Source organism: Mirounga leonina, unplaced genomic scaffold (genome assembly GCF_011800145.1).
Source record: "Mirounga leonina isolate KUSES-001 unplaced genomic scaffold, KU_Mleo_1.0 Mir_101609, whole genome shotgun sequence".
NCBI classification, from domain to species: domain Eukaryota; kingdom Metazoa; phylum Chordata; class Mammalia; order Carnivora; family Phocidae; genus Mirounga; species Mirounga leonina.
Window position 1 is genome coordinate 12580318 of NW_023270164.1, and position 16783 is coordinate 12597100.

The 16783-nt window shown below is 51.6% G+C and overlaps 1 protein-coding gene across 1 annotated transcript; it reads right to left on the minus strand.

Moving 5' to 3' along the window:
• Window positions 1-13002: 13002 nt before the first annotated feature.
• Window positions 13003-16712, minus strand: TIMM17B (translocase of inner mitochondrial membrane 17B). The gene is made up of 6 exons (XM_035004366.1): window positions 16635-16712; window positions 15671-15770; window positions 14611-14674; window positions 13660-13788; window positions 13456-13566; window positions 13003-13375 (listed from the first exon to the last, which is right to left on the minus strand). Exons 1-6 carry the CDS (start codon window positions 16658-16660, stop codon window positions 13287-13289), a joined length of 519 nt encoding a protein of 172 aa, XP_034860257.1. The 5' UTR covers window positions 16661-16712; the 3' UTR covers window positions 13003-13286.
• Between the last annotated feature and the right edge of the window lie 71 nt (window positions 16713-16783).

The window sequence follows — 16783 nt, forward strand, 5'->3', positions numbered from 1 at the left end:
GAGGGCTGCCTTAGAACAAAAAGGGCAGCTGGGACACCTGGGTGGCTCAGTGGGTTAAGCATCTGACTCTTGATCTCAGCTCAGGTCTTGATCTCAGGGTCGGGAGTTCAAGGCCCTCAGTGGGCTCCACACTGGGCATGGCACCTACTTAAAAAACAAAGTTTATAAAATAAAAAAAGAGCAGAAAGGGCAGAAATTCACATGAAGAGATGGCTTGTTTCATCTATATAAGACAGAGATCATTTTGTTTAACCAAGGAGACACCCTTCTCTTTATTTCTGTATTTGGAGGTTAAGGAGTGCTGACTATTAATATTTTATTTATTTATTTGTTTGTTTTATTTTAGATAGAGAGCACACTAGCTCAAGCAGGGGGAGGAGCAGAGGGGGAGGGAGAAAGAATCTCAAGCAGACGGGGCGCCTGGGTGGCTCAGTTGGTTAAGTGACTGCCTTTGGCTCAGGTCATGATCCTGGAGTCCCGGGATCGAGTCCCGCATCGGGCTCCCTGCTCGGCAGGGAGTCTGCTTCTCCCTCTCCCGCTCCCCCCTCTTGTGCTCTTTCTCTCTCTCACTCTCTCTCTCAAATAAATAAATAAATAAAATCTTTAAAAAAAAAAAAAATCTCAAGCAGACTCCTCACCAAGCACAGAGCCTGTGGCAGGGGCCGGGGGCGGTGGGCAGGTCCCATCCCATGACCCTGAAATCACCACCCCAGTCAAAACCAAGTTGGACACTTAACTGACTGAGCCACCTGACTTTTTTTTTAAAGATTTATTTATTTATTTATTTGAGAGAGAGAGATCATAAATGTGCTCCAGCTGGGGGAGGGGCAGAGGGAGAGGGAGAGAAGCAGACTCCCCACTGAGTGTGGAGCCCTACTTGGGATTGATCCCACAACCCCGAGACTATGACCCGAGTAGAAATCAAGAGTCAGCTGCCTAACTGACTGAGCCACCCAGGTGCCCCAAGGAGTGCTGACTTTTTTTTTTTTTAAGATTTTATTTATTTCTTTGACAGAGAGAGAGAGCACAAGCAGGGGGGGTGGCAGGCAGTGGGAGAAGGAGAAGCAGGCTCCCCGAGGAGCAGGGAGCCCCATGCGGGGCTCCATCCCAGGACCCTGGGATCATGACCTGAGCTGAAGGCAGTTGCTTAACCAACTGAGCCACCCAGGTGCCCCAGAGTGCTGACTTTTTACTACTATGCCTTGATAAAATTGTCAAGGGCCTAATTTATTGTTTAAATCAGCTGTAATAACTCTCTTTTTTATTTTTTAAAGATTTTTTATTTATTTGAGAGAGAGAGAGAACATGCACACGAGGGGGGAGGGGCAGAGGGAGAGGGAGAAAGAGAAAGAATCCTCAAGCAGACTCCCCACTGTGCACGGAGCCCGATGCAGGGCTATAACCCAGGACCCCCCGAGACCATGACCCCAACCGCAACCAAGCACCTTCCACCTAACCGACTGAGGCACCCAGGCGCCCCATCTCTTTTTTTATTTTTTATTTTTATTTTATTTTTTTAAAGATTTTATTTATTTGTCAGAGAGAGAGAGAGCACAAGCAGGGGGAGCGGCAGGCAGAGGGAGAAGCAGGCTCCCCTCTGAGCAGCGAGCCTGATGCGGGGCTGGATCCCAGGACCCCGGATCATGACCTGAGCCAAAGGCAGACGCTTAACTGACTGAGCCACCCAGGCATCCCATCTCTTTTTATTTTTTATTATTTTATTGGCTTTTTTAAGAGGGGGTTGAGGGGCAGAGGGAGAGAATCCCCTCAATCCCACGACCCATGGGATCATGACCAGAGCCAAAATCAAGAGTCAGACTCTTTAACCAACTGAGCCACCCAGGCGCCCCTGTAATAACTCTCTTTTGAGTATGTTTATGTCAGATTGTATTTTCGCGCAGCCAAAATTCCTCCCCTCTACTTGTGGAGGGAACATAACTAGCTTTTTACAGTGATAATTTCTTTTTTTTTTTAAGATTTTATTTATCTATTTATTTGAGACAGAGAGAGCACACAAGCAGGGGGAGCGGCAGACAGAGGAAGAGGGAGAAGCAGACTCCCTGCCAAGCAGAGAGCCCGGCGCAGTGCTCAATCCCAGGACCCCAGGATCATGACCAGAGCCAAAGGCAGGCGGCCAACTGACTGAGCCACCCAGGCATGATAATTTCATGTTCATCTGAAGCCACTTCAGGAACCCTTATCAAAATGGACAACAAATGAAGGCAATTCTATATCGCTTGCCATACTCGAGATAGCCATAAGAAGAATGGAAGGCAGCAAAGCTGCTTCATGGTATTAGTCACCATAGCAGAGATAAATTGGCCTTGATACTGAACCAACATTGATGGGGTAACTTTAAGGCTCTTGCTGAGATGGTCCCCTTGAATGTCATACCTCCAATGACGCAATCATGGCAAAGACTGTAAAGGTAGGACGTGGATAGGAACCCAAGACTTGAGGCCCCTTTGAACACCTCCAAATGGGTTATGAGCATGTTCTGGCTGTGGTTTATTTTCCAGGTGAACTGAGCTTTTCATTGCCAGAGAGCTTTTGCTGTAAGGGTAGGGGAAATCGCTTGCTTTTGTATTTGACTTGGGGAATCTCAACTTCTCTCTCCAGTAATAGGGACACACATGGCACTCGTTTAAATAACTGTTATCTGAAAACTCTGTAAAGTTTTAACTTACAAACTCTACAGCCATTATCATCCATAAACTTCAGAAAAAGTAGAGAGACTGAATGGAATTCTAAAAATAAAAGCAACAGAGAACAAACTGATGGTTGCCAGAGGGGAAGGGGTGGGGGGAATAGGCACAAAGGGGTGCGGGGGAGTGGGGCATACAGGCTTCCAGTTATGGAATGAATCGGTCACGGGGATGAAAGGCACAACATAGGGAATATAGTCAATGGTGTTGTAATGGTCTTGTATGGTGACACAGGGTAGATACACTCGTGGTCAGCATAGCATTACATATAGAGATGATGAATCACTATGAATTACTGTGTATACCTGAAACTAATGTAGGAGTGTATGTCAACTAAACTTGAATTACAAAAAATATCAGGGCCCTTGGGTGGCTCAGTCGGTTAAGGGTCCGCCTTCGGCTCAGCTCAGATCATGATCTCGGGATCCTGGGATGGAGCCCAGTGTCTGGCTCTGAGCTCAGCAAGGAGTCTGCTTGTCCTTCTCCCTTTGTCCCTCCCCCCACTTGTGCTCTCTCTCTCAAATAAATAAATAAATAAATAAATAAATAAATAAATAAATAATAAAATCTTTTTTAAAAATCGCAACACTTCTGAGAAACCCTCAAACTTCCAAGGACTAAAGTATTATCATTAGCCTTGATGGCAATAAGATCTAACGCCTCTGTGGACTACCTCTGGCTAGTTACTTCTGAGTTAATAACAGACCACCCCATATGTTTTGTAATTTCACTTTAAATACTAGATTCTACCCTATTACAGGCCAATGTGACTTCATACTACTAGAGACTCATATGATGCCTCCAGATGTCTCCCTAATAGGTTTGAGTTGCATTTACAAAATATCCACTTAGGGGTGCCTGCCTGGCTCAGTAGGAGGAGCGAGCAACTCTTCATCTCCTGGGTTCGAGCTCCACATTAGGTTTGGAGATTACTTGAAAAATAAACAAATTTCAGGGTGCCTGGGTGGCTCAGTTGGTTAAGCGACTGCCTTCGGCTCGGGTCATGATCCTGGAGTCCCGGGATCAAGTCCCGCATCGGGCTCCCTGCTCGGCGGGGAGTCTGCTTCTCCCTCTGACCCTCCCCCCTCTCATTCTCTCTCTCTCAAATAAATAAATAAAATCTTAAAAAAAAAAAAAGAAAGAAAAGAAAAATAAACAAATTTCAAAATATCCTCTTAAACAAAGCCTGCATGATCAGAGGGAAAACTGCCCTCGAACTTCTTGAAAAAGACATTAGTAGGTGTCAAACCGGATTCTTAGGAATTCTCTGGAAGCTAATGACCACAGAGGTGCAGAGCTTCTCTCCAAGATGACAAGATTAATTCTGATTCTACAGCACCCCTTTTTTCTTTTTATCCCACTATGAATCTTTTTTTTTTAAGATTTTTATTTATTCACTTGAAAGAGAGTGAGAGCGAGAGAGATCACAGAGGGAGAGAGAGAAGCAGACTCGCCGCTGAGCAGGGACCCCAATGCGGGGCTCGATCCCAGGTGCCCCAATCCCACTATGAATCTTGATTATTATTGTATCTTGACACCCTCTAGTAACCAACTAAAATATCTTTCAGTATGATCTCCCTTACTTTTTAAAATTTAAATTCAATTCAATTAACATATTATTAGTTGCAGAGGTAGTTTAGTGATTCATGAGTTGCATATAACACCCAGTGCTCATTCCATCCAGTGCCCCCCTTAATGCCCATCCCCCAGTTACCCCATCCCCCCCACCTCCCCAGATCTCCATTACCTTCACCCTGTTACTTTTGACCTCCTATGGTCTCCCTCTGTCACTTAAGGAAAAAACAAAACCCTCTTGGGTGTTTTCTCAGACCATGGCTACTATTCTGAATTTGATCTCTCTCTCTCTCTCTCTCTCTCTCTCTCTCTCAAGCACACACACTCATCCACCTGACAAAAAATTCATAGCTGTTCCTCTAAATACCTCTGAAGGTAGCTTTCTTTTTTATAGGTCCCTTCTGGTCCTAACATTTCCCTCAAAAAAATTAATCCCAAACCTTCATCTTGTAAGAACTGGACACTGGCCTCACAGAATGCTTCTGCGGAGGTCAGTACAACCCTATCAGCAAAAGCCCTAGAACCTTGGGACAAAGGGAGGACAAGCAGCCCGTTTTGCTGCTACTGTTTAACTCCACTCAAGACATCCTCCCCTTTAGAGGGATGCAAATTGCCTTTCCCCTGCTGTAATAAATGATACATACACTCTCAGTTCCGTCTGTGCTCCGCTAGGATGCTTACCTGTACTGAAGCAGGGGACCCGCTTACCCCCGCCGGCTGCAACACTACCTTATCCTGTGTCTTCAGGATAATTGCTCCAGACATTCGGATAGTTAAAACTACCACCCTCCGGTGGACCATGTTTCCCTGAGGCTATCCAGAGATCTCCAACAACAAGGCAAGCAGAAACTCCTCAGAGCCCATGATCTCTGGGTCCCGGGATCGAGCCCCGCGTCGGGCTCTCTGCTCAGCGGGGAGCCTGCTTCTCCCTCTGCCAGCCGCTCCCCCTGCTTGCGCTCTCTCTCTCTCTCTTTCTCTGTCAAATAAATACAATCTTAAAAAGCAAAAAGAAAAATGAAACACCTGGCTCCTCCTTCTCGGCAGCTGCTGTTCCCACGGTAGGGAAAATAGAATCGGAAAAGGTGGTCCCCAACTCACCTCTGACCTTAGCAGATGCCACGCATGACACGATTTCTATTCTAGAAGCCCAACTAACCAGCTTAAATGTAAATTCGTTAGCCAGAGCTGTCACAAGCCATCTCATCACCTCGGATTTCTTTTGGACTAGCGAAGGGGAAAGGAACGGGGTGGGGGGGGATGATGCTCGGGGAAACTTCTTGTGGCACTTATAGAAATACTACAGGTCAGGGGCGCCTGGGTGGCTCAGTCGTTAAGTGTCTGCCTTCAGCTCGGGTCATGGTCCCAGGGTCCTGGGATCGAGCTCCGCATTGGACTCCTGCTTCTCCCTCTGCCACTCCGCCTGCTTCTGTTCCCTCTCTCGCTGTGTCTCTCTCTGTCAAATAAATAAATAAATAATCTTAAAAAAAAATAAAAAAATAAAAAAGAAAGATCTCGGGGTGCCTGGGTGGCTCAGTCAGTTAAGCAACTGCCTTCAGCTCAGGTCGTGATCCCAGGGTCCTGGGATCGAGCCCCGCATCGGGCTCCCTGCTCAGCTGGAAGCCTGCTTCTCCCTCTCCCACTCCCCCTGTTTGTGTTCCCTCTCTCACTGTGTCTCTCTTTGTCAAATAAATAAATAAAATCTTAAAAAAAAAAAAAAGAAATACTACAGGTCAGCTAGAGCACTTTCTTATGAGGCTAAAAGAAAAAGCCGCCTGGCTCTCGAGAGACCAGCTGGACTGCGGGACATGTTCCCATGGCCTGAGTGTGGTCATCTAGGCCCTGGTCTCCGAGGCTTATTATGAAGACTAATCATCATCTTGTTTTTGGCAACTACCTGTGGCACATTTGGTGTATGTACCCTGTCCAGAGTCTTAAACAGCCACGGCGCAGCCCTTGGCAGGTCAGGGAATTTGACACAAACACATCTAACACAAACCCAAATCCCATAATGTCTTTCCCTAACTGAGATGCCCCAGCATTCTCCATGGTGTGTATTCTCCCTCATTGCAATGAGCTAATACACCCAACTTTGTTGAATCACTGGTGTGTTCCTGGTGGTCTTTGGCTGAAGTCCGAGGACATTATTTACTTAAAGAATCCAAGAGAATCGGGGCGCCTGGCTGGCACAGTAGGTTAAGTGTCTGACTCTTGGTTTCTGCTCAGGTCATGATCTTGGGGTTGTGAGATCGAGCCCCGAGTTGGGCTCAGGGCTCAGCACTCAGTGCAGAGTCTGCCTGAGATTCTCTCTCCCTCTCCCTCTGCCCTTCCCGCTTGTGCTCTGTCTCTAAAATTAATAAATAAATCTTTATTTAAGAAATCCAAGAAATTCATCTAAAACACTTTTAGACCTAATAAGAAAAGTGAGCAAGGTGGCCAGAAACAAGACCGAATGTGAAACTGAATGGCTTTCCTTTACAGACACTTAAAAATTAAAAAAATGTAGTAGAAAAGGACATTGTTTTTCATGGTAGGAAAATCCATCAACCTCCTGTGAATACCTTGAGCAAGAAAAATATGAGCTCAACACATTTTTACAGAAGAAAAGAAAACGTGGCCCAAATGAATGGAAAGAGATGTTGTGTTCCAGGCATGAAGAATCAACACTGGAGAAATGGGTCCCCAAATTAATTTATATATTCAATTTAAGGCAAGTAGGATTCTTTTTTCATCTCCTAAATTATGACGTATCTTCAAATGAACAACAATCTGCAAAAGATAGTAATATAATGGACACCTGTGAACTCTCAACATTTTCTCATTTGCCTCAAATGTATTTCCTTTAAGAAACGAAATATTTCAGGGGCGCCTGGGTGGCTCAGTTGGTTGGGCGTCTGCCTTCGGCTTGGGTCATGATCCCGGGGTCCTGGGATCAAGCCCCGCATCGGGCTCCCTGCTTGGCTGGAAGCCTGCTTCTCCCTCTCCCGCTCCCCCTGCTTGTGTTCCCTCTCATGCTCTCTCTCTCTCTCTCTCTCTCTCTCTGTCAATTAAATAAATAAATAAAATCTAAAAAAAAAAAAAAGAAACGAAATATTTCAGGGCGCCATGGTGGCTCAGTTGGTTAAGCGTCTGCCTTCGGCTCAGGTCATGATCCTGGGGTCCTGGGATCGAGCCTCACGTTGGGCTCCTTGCTCAGTGGGGAGCCTGCTTCTCCCTCTCCCTCTGCCCCTCCCACCCACCCATGTGTGCATGTGCTCGCTCTCTTATAAATAAATCAAATCTTTAAAAAAAGAAACAAAATATTTCAGCTCCAGCTGAAACCTACTAGGTTAGCTTCCTCTACTCCATTCTTTTTCTTTTTTTAATTTTTATTTATTCATTTGAGAGAGAGAGCAGAGTGCAAGAGAGAGCACAAGCTGGGGGTAGGAGCAGAAGAGGGAGAAGCAGACTCCCCGCTGAGCAGGGGGCCCGCCACGGGGCTCGATCCTGGAACCCCGGATCAAGACCCGAGCCAAAGGCAGACGCTCAACCGACTGAGCCACCCAGGCGCCCCTCTACTCCATTCTATCCTCCCTTCGTCCTCTGATGTAAATGCAATACTGAGATTATTATTGACCATTCCCTTGCATCTTTTTATTCTTTCATTATGTAATTAGGGATCCATGAGGTGCATATATTGTTTGCATGTGTTTACTACAAATACGGTACTCTGCACAGCAGTCTTCGGCTTTCCTTCTTCTGTGCCATACTGCAGGCTCAAGAATGATCCATGTTGATACATGTGGTTCTAGTTCGTATTTAACTCTTCAGTGAGATATACATACAAAAAAGCGTACGTTAGAAGGGTCCGATCTGGGCGCCTGGGTGGCTCAGTCGTTAAGCGTCTGCCTTCGGCTCAGGTTATAATCCCGGGGTCCCGGGATCGAGTTCCACATCAGGCTCCCTGCTCGGCAGGAAGCCTGCTTCTCCCTCTCCCACTCCCCCTGCTTGTGTTCCTGCTCTCGCTATCTCTCTCTGTCAAATAAATAAAATCTTTAAAGAAAAAAAAAAAAAGAAGGGTCCGATCTGATGGTTTTTTTTTTTTTTTAAAGATTTTTATTTATTTATTTGACAGAGACACAGCGAGAGCAGGAACACAAGCAGGGGGAGTGAGGGAGGGAGAAGCAGGCTCCCCACAGAGCAGGGAGCCCGATGCGGGGCTGGATCCCAGAACCCTGGGATCATGACCCGAACGGAAGGCAGACGCTTAACGACTGAGCCACCCAGGCGCCCCTCTGATGAAGGGTCTTAACCTGAATGCACATGATCCTCTCACAAGATGCCTGTGTGAATGCCCAAGATTGCTGCCAACCTGCTCTCCAAGAAGTCAGTCCGCGAGTCCTTCATTATTACTTTAACAAAGGGGGCTCGGAAATTGTTGCCTTGGCCTGTGAAAACCTTCAAGGGGCACCTGTAATGCTGATTGATAATGTGCTGGAAATTATGGGGCAAGACACATCTCTCCAACTCCACGCGCTACAAATAAGGGTAGAGATGCCGGCTTTGCCACTTTCGGGCAGCATAGCCGTGGATGGGCTGCTTTACCTGTTGGTGCCTTCCGTTTCCTCTTATGTATGAGGAAGGTGACAAAAGGAAGGTTCCTCTGTCCCCTCAGAAGGGATCACTGGCACATCCTTCCTCTTCCACATGCTTGTGGGCCTTCTGGTGACACGGCGGATTCCCCAGGGATGGCTCCCGTGGGCCGGCGGCAGAGGCTGGCCCCCAAGGGGCTCCTTGACGCCATCCTCCGCAACAGCAGAGCATTGCTCTCAAAAAGCGTACCCCCAGGGGAGGCTGCCCTCCTCCCACCCACTTCGATGACCTGGGGTGCTGGGGCTGGGGCTGGCGGAGCTGCCCACCCGGTCAGGCCCTGTTCTCCAGCTGCCACTAAGAAAACAAAAGAAATAAGAACCCTCAGACCAGCAACCCCCAGACGCAGGGGAAGGGGGTATATGTGTTCAGCTCTCATGTCTCTCTTGCTTTCTCTCTCCCTCTCTCTGCTCTGACTCTTTCTTCCTCTCACTTCTTTGTTTTGTTCTGATTCTCTCTGCCCCTTTCTCTCCCTCACCCCCACTGGATGTCTGACTCTCCCAGTCTTTGTCTATCTCCCTTCTTACATTTTCTCTTTTCCCATCTTTTTCACTTGTCCTACTGTTTTTTTTTTTTCTTTCTTGCTATCTCTTTCTCTGCATCTCTGTCTCTCCTTTGATATCTCCGTAAACTCTGGCTTCGCTTTGTCTTGGTCCCTCTCTTGGGCTCTGTCCCAATTCTTTCTATTTTCTCTGGGTGTCTAATTTCCCCATGTCTCTCCCCCCAGCCTCTCAGGGTCTCTGCCTGAGGCAGTGATTCTCCACCTCACTGCCGGGGGCCCCGTTGTACTTCCCTGATTCTTTCCATCTCACTAACCTTGTTCAGCAGCTACTTCCCCCACCCACCTGCCCCACGCACACTGGTGGATGGCTACAAGCCAGGGAGACTGAAGTAGAGAAATGGGGAAGGAGGGCTGAGAGACAGATCAAGACAGACGGAGGCCAACTTGGGCCTCAGGGGGTGGGGGGTGGGCGAAGCGGGGAAGAAGACGGGAAGGAAGAACCCGAGGGAGAGGCATGAAATCCTTGTGGGAAGCAGATGGGATTAAATCAGAGATGAGAGTGAGAGAGAGAGCCAGAGGGAGAAAGGATGCAGGTTGGGCTCCTCTCCGTTTCTCTGAGGCCCCTCAGCCAGAGGGTAAGGGAGGGGCAGCCTGCTAGCCCTCTGTCAGCCTGGCCCTTCAGCCCAGCTCACTACTACTATGGGGCCTGGTCTTCCTCCCTGTGTTTGCCTCTGTCTGATGCTGAGGGTCTTCCCAGGTCCCACCCGCATTTTTATCTCTCTCTCTTTCTTTTTTAAGATTTTATTTATTTATTTGACACAGAGAGCACGAGCAGGGGGAGCGGGAGAGGGAGAAGCAAGCTCCCCGCCGAGGAGGGAGCCCAACGCGGGACTCGATCCCAGGATCCTGGGATCATGACCTGTGCCAAAGGCAGATGCTTAACCATCTGAGCCACCCAGGCGCTTCTCTCTCTCTTTTTAAAAAGATTTTATTTATGTATTTGACAGAGACAGCGAGAGAGGGAACACAAGCAGGGGGGGTGGGAGAGGGAGAAGCAAACTCCCCGCTGAGCAGGGAACCCGATGCGGGGCTGGATCCCAGGGCCCTGAGATGATGACCTGAGCTGAAGGCAGACGCTTAAGGACTGAGTCCCCCAGGCGCCCCCCCACCTGCATCTCTGACCCTCACACACCTTCTTGTTTCTGTCTCTTCATAAATCTCTTGTCTCTCTCTGCCTCCCGTCTTCCTAGTCTCCATCCCTTTTCTGGTATGTCCCTCAGCTTCTATGGCTTCTAGGTCTCCGTCTCCGTTTCTGTCTCACTCGCGCCTGCTCCCGGTCTCCGCAGGCCCTCCCAATGGAAACTGCCTGGGGTCTGACCCCGCATTTCCTTCTTGGGCAAAGAGAAGCTGCCTGCGAGCGCAGACCCGACCTGACCGCTCCTCCGTTGCCCCGGCTCCAGCTCCGGGGACCTGGGCGGCCCGGGCTCCCCAGGCCCAGCTAGGAGCCCAGGGGCTCCGCGGACGCGGGGCGCTCCAAGGAGGCCCGACACCTCTCTCCCGAAGCCGCGAGCGTCGGTTGCTGCGCCGGGTCCCCCGCTATTCACCCCGGCCCCGGCCCCCACCCCGCTCCCCCAGCCAGCGGCCCGAGGAGCCAGAGCGGAAGGGCCTGAAGGTTGCCAGGAACGGCGCCGAGACCCCCGCGCGTCCCGCGGCCTCCCGGGGCCGGAGACAGTGAACGGGGTCCCGGGGGCGCGAGAGGAGGGCGGAGGGCCCGCGTGTTCGGGTGCACCTGCAGGGGCCGACCCTTAAGGAGCGGGAGGGGGCGGGGCCTGAAGCCGGGCAGAGGTTCGGGCTAGAGACTGGGGAGGGCCGGGGAGCTGCGGCTGGAAGGGGCCTGTAGGAGCCCAGCCCATCTGGAGGGGACCGGGGAGCTACAGCAGGGATGTGGCCTCAGAGGAGCCACAGTTGATACGTAAAAGAGGTAAGGGCCTGCAGGATCCTGAAGAGGACAGGGAGGAAAGACAGGAGGGGGCCTGCGGATAGTCTGCGGACACCACAGCCGCGTGAGTGGGGCCTACGGACTCGCGGATGGGAAAGACTGGGAGCAGCTAGCGGGGCAGTGTTTGATAGGGGCAGGATGGGGTCTGAAGATATCTTTCCCTGATTCTTTCCATCTCACTAACCTTGTTCAGCAGCTACTTCCCCCACCCACCTGCCCCACGCACACTGGTGGATGGCCACAAGCCAGGGAGACTGAAGTAGAGAAATGGGGAAGGAGGGCTGAGAGACAGATCTCTCTGCCCCCACACCGCGGGGCGCGGGGGGAGCTGGGGGAATGGGGCCCGGCGGTGAAGAAGGGGTCTTGCCCAGAAAGGATCACAGCCTGGAAGACCCTGGGTCCTAAACCAATGCGCCCCTGGAGCTCGGAGCTCGAGGCCGGCGCCGGGGCCCTGCGAGGGCTGTGCTCACAGTGCCGGCAGGCCTCCCCCACCTTGCTTCCCTGAGTCTCCAGTCTGGCGGCTGCCAACCGCCTGACACCAAGGCGCACAAGCGGGCCGTGTCGCAGTTCTGCTACTACGGGGGCACCCAGGCCGTTGGGAGGTCAGGGACTCTATTTTTACCCGCAGGAAGCAATTTTGTCTAAGGACATCACCTCTTTGTAACGACTTGCACTAGAAGAGACAGTTCTTAGGTCCCCGTGAGGCCATCTGCACCCCAGTGGTGACAGTGTTGGCCCCACGCATGTAGGGGTTTGCATGGAAGAGACAGCGTTTGGGGCCAATGTCCCTCCAGAAAAATCTTTCTCATAATGCCCCCACCCCAATACGAAAACTCTTTTCTGGTTATTTTATGGTTGCTCTTAAACAACTGCAACACTGAACATCAGTGGAGAAGTAGCTCTGTGGTGCAGGAGACTGACACAGGGCAGCTTCCTCAAGAAAGCTGGATCCTTCGGGGTGCCTGGGGGGCTCGGTCATTAGGCGTCTGCCTTCAGCTCAGGTCATGATCCCGGGGTCCTGGGATCGAGCCCCGCATGGGGCTCCCTGCTCCGCGGGAAACCTGCTTCTCCCTCTCCCACTCCCCCTGCTTGTGTTCCCTCTCGCTGTCTGTCAAACAAAATCTTTAAAAAAAGCAAGCTGGATCCTTCTGACCCCTACTTCCATCCCAGGTCCATGGGGAAGCAGAGGGAGATCACATTCACAAATGGGGTGACTGGGATCCAGAGAGCCAGAATTGACTGTGAGATCAGATTTCCTAGCCTTGGCAATGGGGGCACGGGCGGGAGGGCTCAGGGATGCAAGGTGCAGAACTACTCCCCTTCCCCACCCCAGTAATCCTTCTGTTCACTCACTTCTTTGCCAAGCCTGTTCTTGTCTGCCTACAAGTCATCACTTGGCCCCCACACACCCTTATTCATGTACCTATTCACATCTTGATTCATTCCCCCTCCTGCTCATTCATCCCACAGACATTTACTAGAGCCCACTCTCTATGGGACTCCAAGTTCTAGGGCTTCTGAGTCCCTGAAGAGGGCTCTGCCCCTTGTCCTAAGGAGGGGCTCCCAACACGCGTGGCTCAAGGAGTACAAACACAGGCATTTCAAAACTGGCTTTAAATACTCATCAGGGCGTGAGGAAAAGGAGCTGGGGTGAGAACTTGTTACATGTGAATTTGGGGTTGGGGTGCCCTGAGAAGGGGACCCATCCATCAGGGCAGCTGGGGTGCCCCACCCCCCACCCTGGGACAAGGGAGCAGAGTAGAGGCCCTCTCCGGAGGGTCCCAGGGCCAACTGGGAGCCAGCCCTCCCTTCGAGGTAGATCATCGGGGAGGGAACGGAGGAGGAGCTCCCACGGTGGTGATGATAGGCAGTCACTTCCTCAGTGGTACTGCTGATAGCTGGGATAGCCTGGGGCTGAGGTACCCTCCTTAGGGGGCAGCTGGCTGGGGTCCTCCAGGAACGGGGGTGCTGGAGAGGAAAGAATCAGGTAAGGGTGAGGGGCAACGCATTTTGCACCTCTCCCTGAGCAGCGTCTGCCAGATACTCACCATTGCGGAACTGCTGGGCAGTGTAGCGAGTAAGGAGGATGCCAACACCCTCTATGAGGGCCAGGAGGATACCCCCCATCATTGCCGAGCCCACCATGGCCAGTGGGCCACCTGGGAGAGTGAAGAGGCAGGGAGAAAGAGGTGAGGGCAGGCAGAACAGGGCAGAAGGGGCTGGGGCTGGGGGCCAGGGGCTGGGGCACTCACTGCGGGCCGCCAGCACGGCCCCGGTCAATGCTCCGCTGGTGATGGAGTTCCAAGGATCTTCTTTGCCCCGCAGGCGCACCAGGCCGCAGTCGATGGTGGAGAACAGGCCCCCCCACACCGCGAAGCTACCTGCAGGGAGACCGAGGCCGAATCAGTGTTCCTGAGGAATCCCCCCAAATCCACAGCTCAGTGTCTGCGGACTTCCAAGGCCTGAAGGCTCTGGCAATGAATGGGGAGAAAAACCCGGACACAAAGGCAGAGAGTAAACTCCTAGGGGATATTCCCCGTCTGCCCGAGGCTGCTCCTTTGTCAAGGGATCTCTAATTGCCAAGGGTATTCCCCTCACCTTTGTAGGGGTTTGACAAGTGTTTACAAGCAGATTTATCTTGGTGCGGCTTTGAACAGAGCAACTTTGATCTTCCTAACCATCACACCGAGTTGGAATTCCAATCTTGGTTTAAGGGAGACGAAAACAGGCTATGAAAGCCGATTAACACTAGGATAGTTAAAGTGTTTCTTGAGACCTTGCTGTGCGCCAGGACCCGTTCTAGGCACTGATTCTGAAGTCTTAAATTCGTTCTTCTTATTAAAGTGCTTAGCAGAGCAACCAGCACTTAGTAAGTTCTCTGTAAATGACGTAAATGTAAATGACATAACTTACAAAACAATTTAGGTGGTTATTGCTATCACCATCCCCACGTTACCGATGAGGTTTGGAGAGGTGAAGCCACGAACCCAAAGTCATGCATCAGGGAAGATCCGGGATCTGGATTTAAGCTCCAGAATCCACATTCCTGACCCTCCATATTAAATTACTGGGAAACATCACTGTCCTGGAAGTCCCAGGCAGAGCTGGGGCTGGAATGTGGACCCCAATTTGCAGTCTGGAACCACAGGAGCGACCACCCCCAACTCTGCATCCCAGCTCCTAGGTCTCTCCAAGCCTCTCACCTCCAATCTGGGGGGCTCGGATCCTCACAGCGTTGGCACTACCTCTCAGTCGGTGCCGAATTCCCTGGGAAAAGTGAGGAGGTAGGGAGTCAGAACAGGGATGAGGGCCCTGGCACGCAGGGTTTCCAGCTCTTAAGAGAGGGAACACGACAGGTCAGGGGTATCAGGAGTAGAGATGGGGAGCAGGGGCCGAGAACTCGGAGGCTGGGGAGCACCCTCACATGGGCGTTCTCAGCCGTGGGTTGAGAAGTTCTCATTCATTCAGTGATCACTAGCACCTAAGCACCAGGCACCATGCTGTAATGTAGGGATGGTGACTGAGACAGACCTAGCCCCTGCTCTCTCAGAGTTCACGTTACAGTGGGAGAGACAGATCCCCAGCAGAGGTACAGATCTACAAGATAGCTTCACACAGCAATACACACCCTGGAGGAAGTGGGATCAAGAGACATGATAATGACTGAGGGGTCAGGAAAGGACTCTAAAGGGGGGCGGGGGATTGTGCTGAGACCTTGAGGATGGGAACAGGAAATCTGGGCAAAGATCTAGGAAAGAGTTCCAGGAGTTGAGGGGAGGGACAGGACTAGATATATAAATTGCAGAGACCTTGGCAAATGGATGGCATTTAAAGCCACGATGTTTGATAAGATCTTGGAAGAGGGTGGGCAGAGAGAGAGAACTGATTAGGTTACATTAAAAGCATTTTCTTAACTTTAAGGCTGTCCTCCTTCTGCCAGTTCAACTCCTGTCACTTCCCTGTATCCAGGTAATCTGCCTCTGGGGAAAATCTCTCTGGCTTTGCACATACATTGAGGATTTGGGATCGTTTTGACAGCACGGCATTTCCACAGAGGAGCCCCAGTTGGGTGGTGGGGGCAAGGGACACAGGGCCATATTTGCAGTTCTTCCCAAACCACAGATCCTGGAGCCAGGCCTGGCACATAGTAGGCTAGCAGGCACCAGAATGAGTAAGTCATGGCAGCTCCAAGCAGTTTTCAGCGAAGTATCCCGTGTGGGCAGGGCAGGACCCCCGCACCACCCAGGGATGACCACGACTCACGACAGGGGCGTTGCGGAAGCCCTTGATGGCCTGGAAGACTCCACCGCCGATGACACCCATAGTGAAGGCTCCTCCGCAATCGTCCACAATTCGCCATGGGCTGCAAGCCGGAAGGGGAGGGCGGAGTTAAGTGAGCCCCTCTTCCCCCTCCCATGTTGCATGGACTCCTTCCAACTGGGAGAAGGCAAGTCACTCGAATGGGAAGCAGCACTTCAGATAATATTATTTCCCCCCTCATTTCAGCAAGAAATGGTGCAAAAGGGGAAAAACATTAGTCTTGGCCCTGTCCGCCCCTCCCCTCGCAGCCAACCAAGGAATCAGCCAACTGCTTTCCTACTACCAAAGATTCAATCAACTGATACACGCGGAGTGGGCACGTTTGGATCAGCGCTGTGGAAGCGTCAATTTGCTAGTACTGTTATTAAAGCAGGACGGGGTCGCACCCCCCTCTCCGACAATGAGCACGTCCGACCAAACCCCGCCCTCTTCCCTCTTTTTCAACCCGCCCCAACTGGGAAAAACCAAGAGCAGACGGAGGGGGAGGATCCGGCTCGTCCGCAATAGGCTCACCCAGGCCCCGCCCCCATTCGCTAAAGCGATCTCGGGAAAGCCACGCGTGGGGATTTCCGTTCGACAACCGCCACCCCCCCCCCGGGCTGGAATGGACTCGACCAGCGTGTCTCTTTTCGTTAACAAAAAGGAACTGAGGAGATAACGGAGTCTGGGGACACTTGTGTGCAGTTGGTCCGGCACCTCACCGTCTCCAGGCACACGGCTGCGGCCCCTCTTAACGGAGCCCGAGTGAGAGGAACGAAGCGGAGGGGAACGGAAGGAGACCACAAATGTTTAAGGGTCTCCCGACTCTGGGACGTGGCGCGGTGTGGCCGGCGCCTCCCCCGCCCGCCTCCCACAGCTGGCCGTGGCGCCGCAGCAACAGTCCCGGGGCCTGTGCCCATCGCCGTACCAAGGCTCCCGAGCGTACTCCTCCATGGCGCCGGCGTCCGGCCGCGCAGTCTGGCTAAGCCTCGGCCGGGCCACGCCCCCGCCGTGAACGCACAGAGGCGCCCGACCTCTCCACCCATTCCAGGCCTGCGATTGGGTCGCTTGGCGCTC

Excerpts from the sequence above, each read along its gene's own strand:
- TIMM17B (XM_035004366.1), bottom strand. The coding sequence starts at position 16,660 with ATGGAGGAGTACGCTCGGGAGCCTTG. Across the intron at positions 15,771-16,634 it reads GAGTACGCTCGGGAGCCTTG|CCCATGGCGAATTGTGGACG; the intron begins GTACGGCGATGG and ends TCCGGCTTGCAG. Across the intron at positions 13,376-13,455 it reads TGCCCAGCAGTTCCGCAATG|CACCCCCGTTCCTGGAGGAC; the intron begins GTGAGTATCTGG and ends TTTCCTCTCCAG.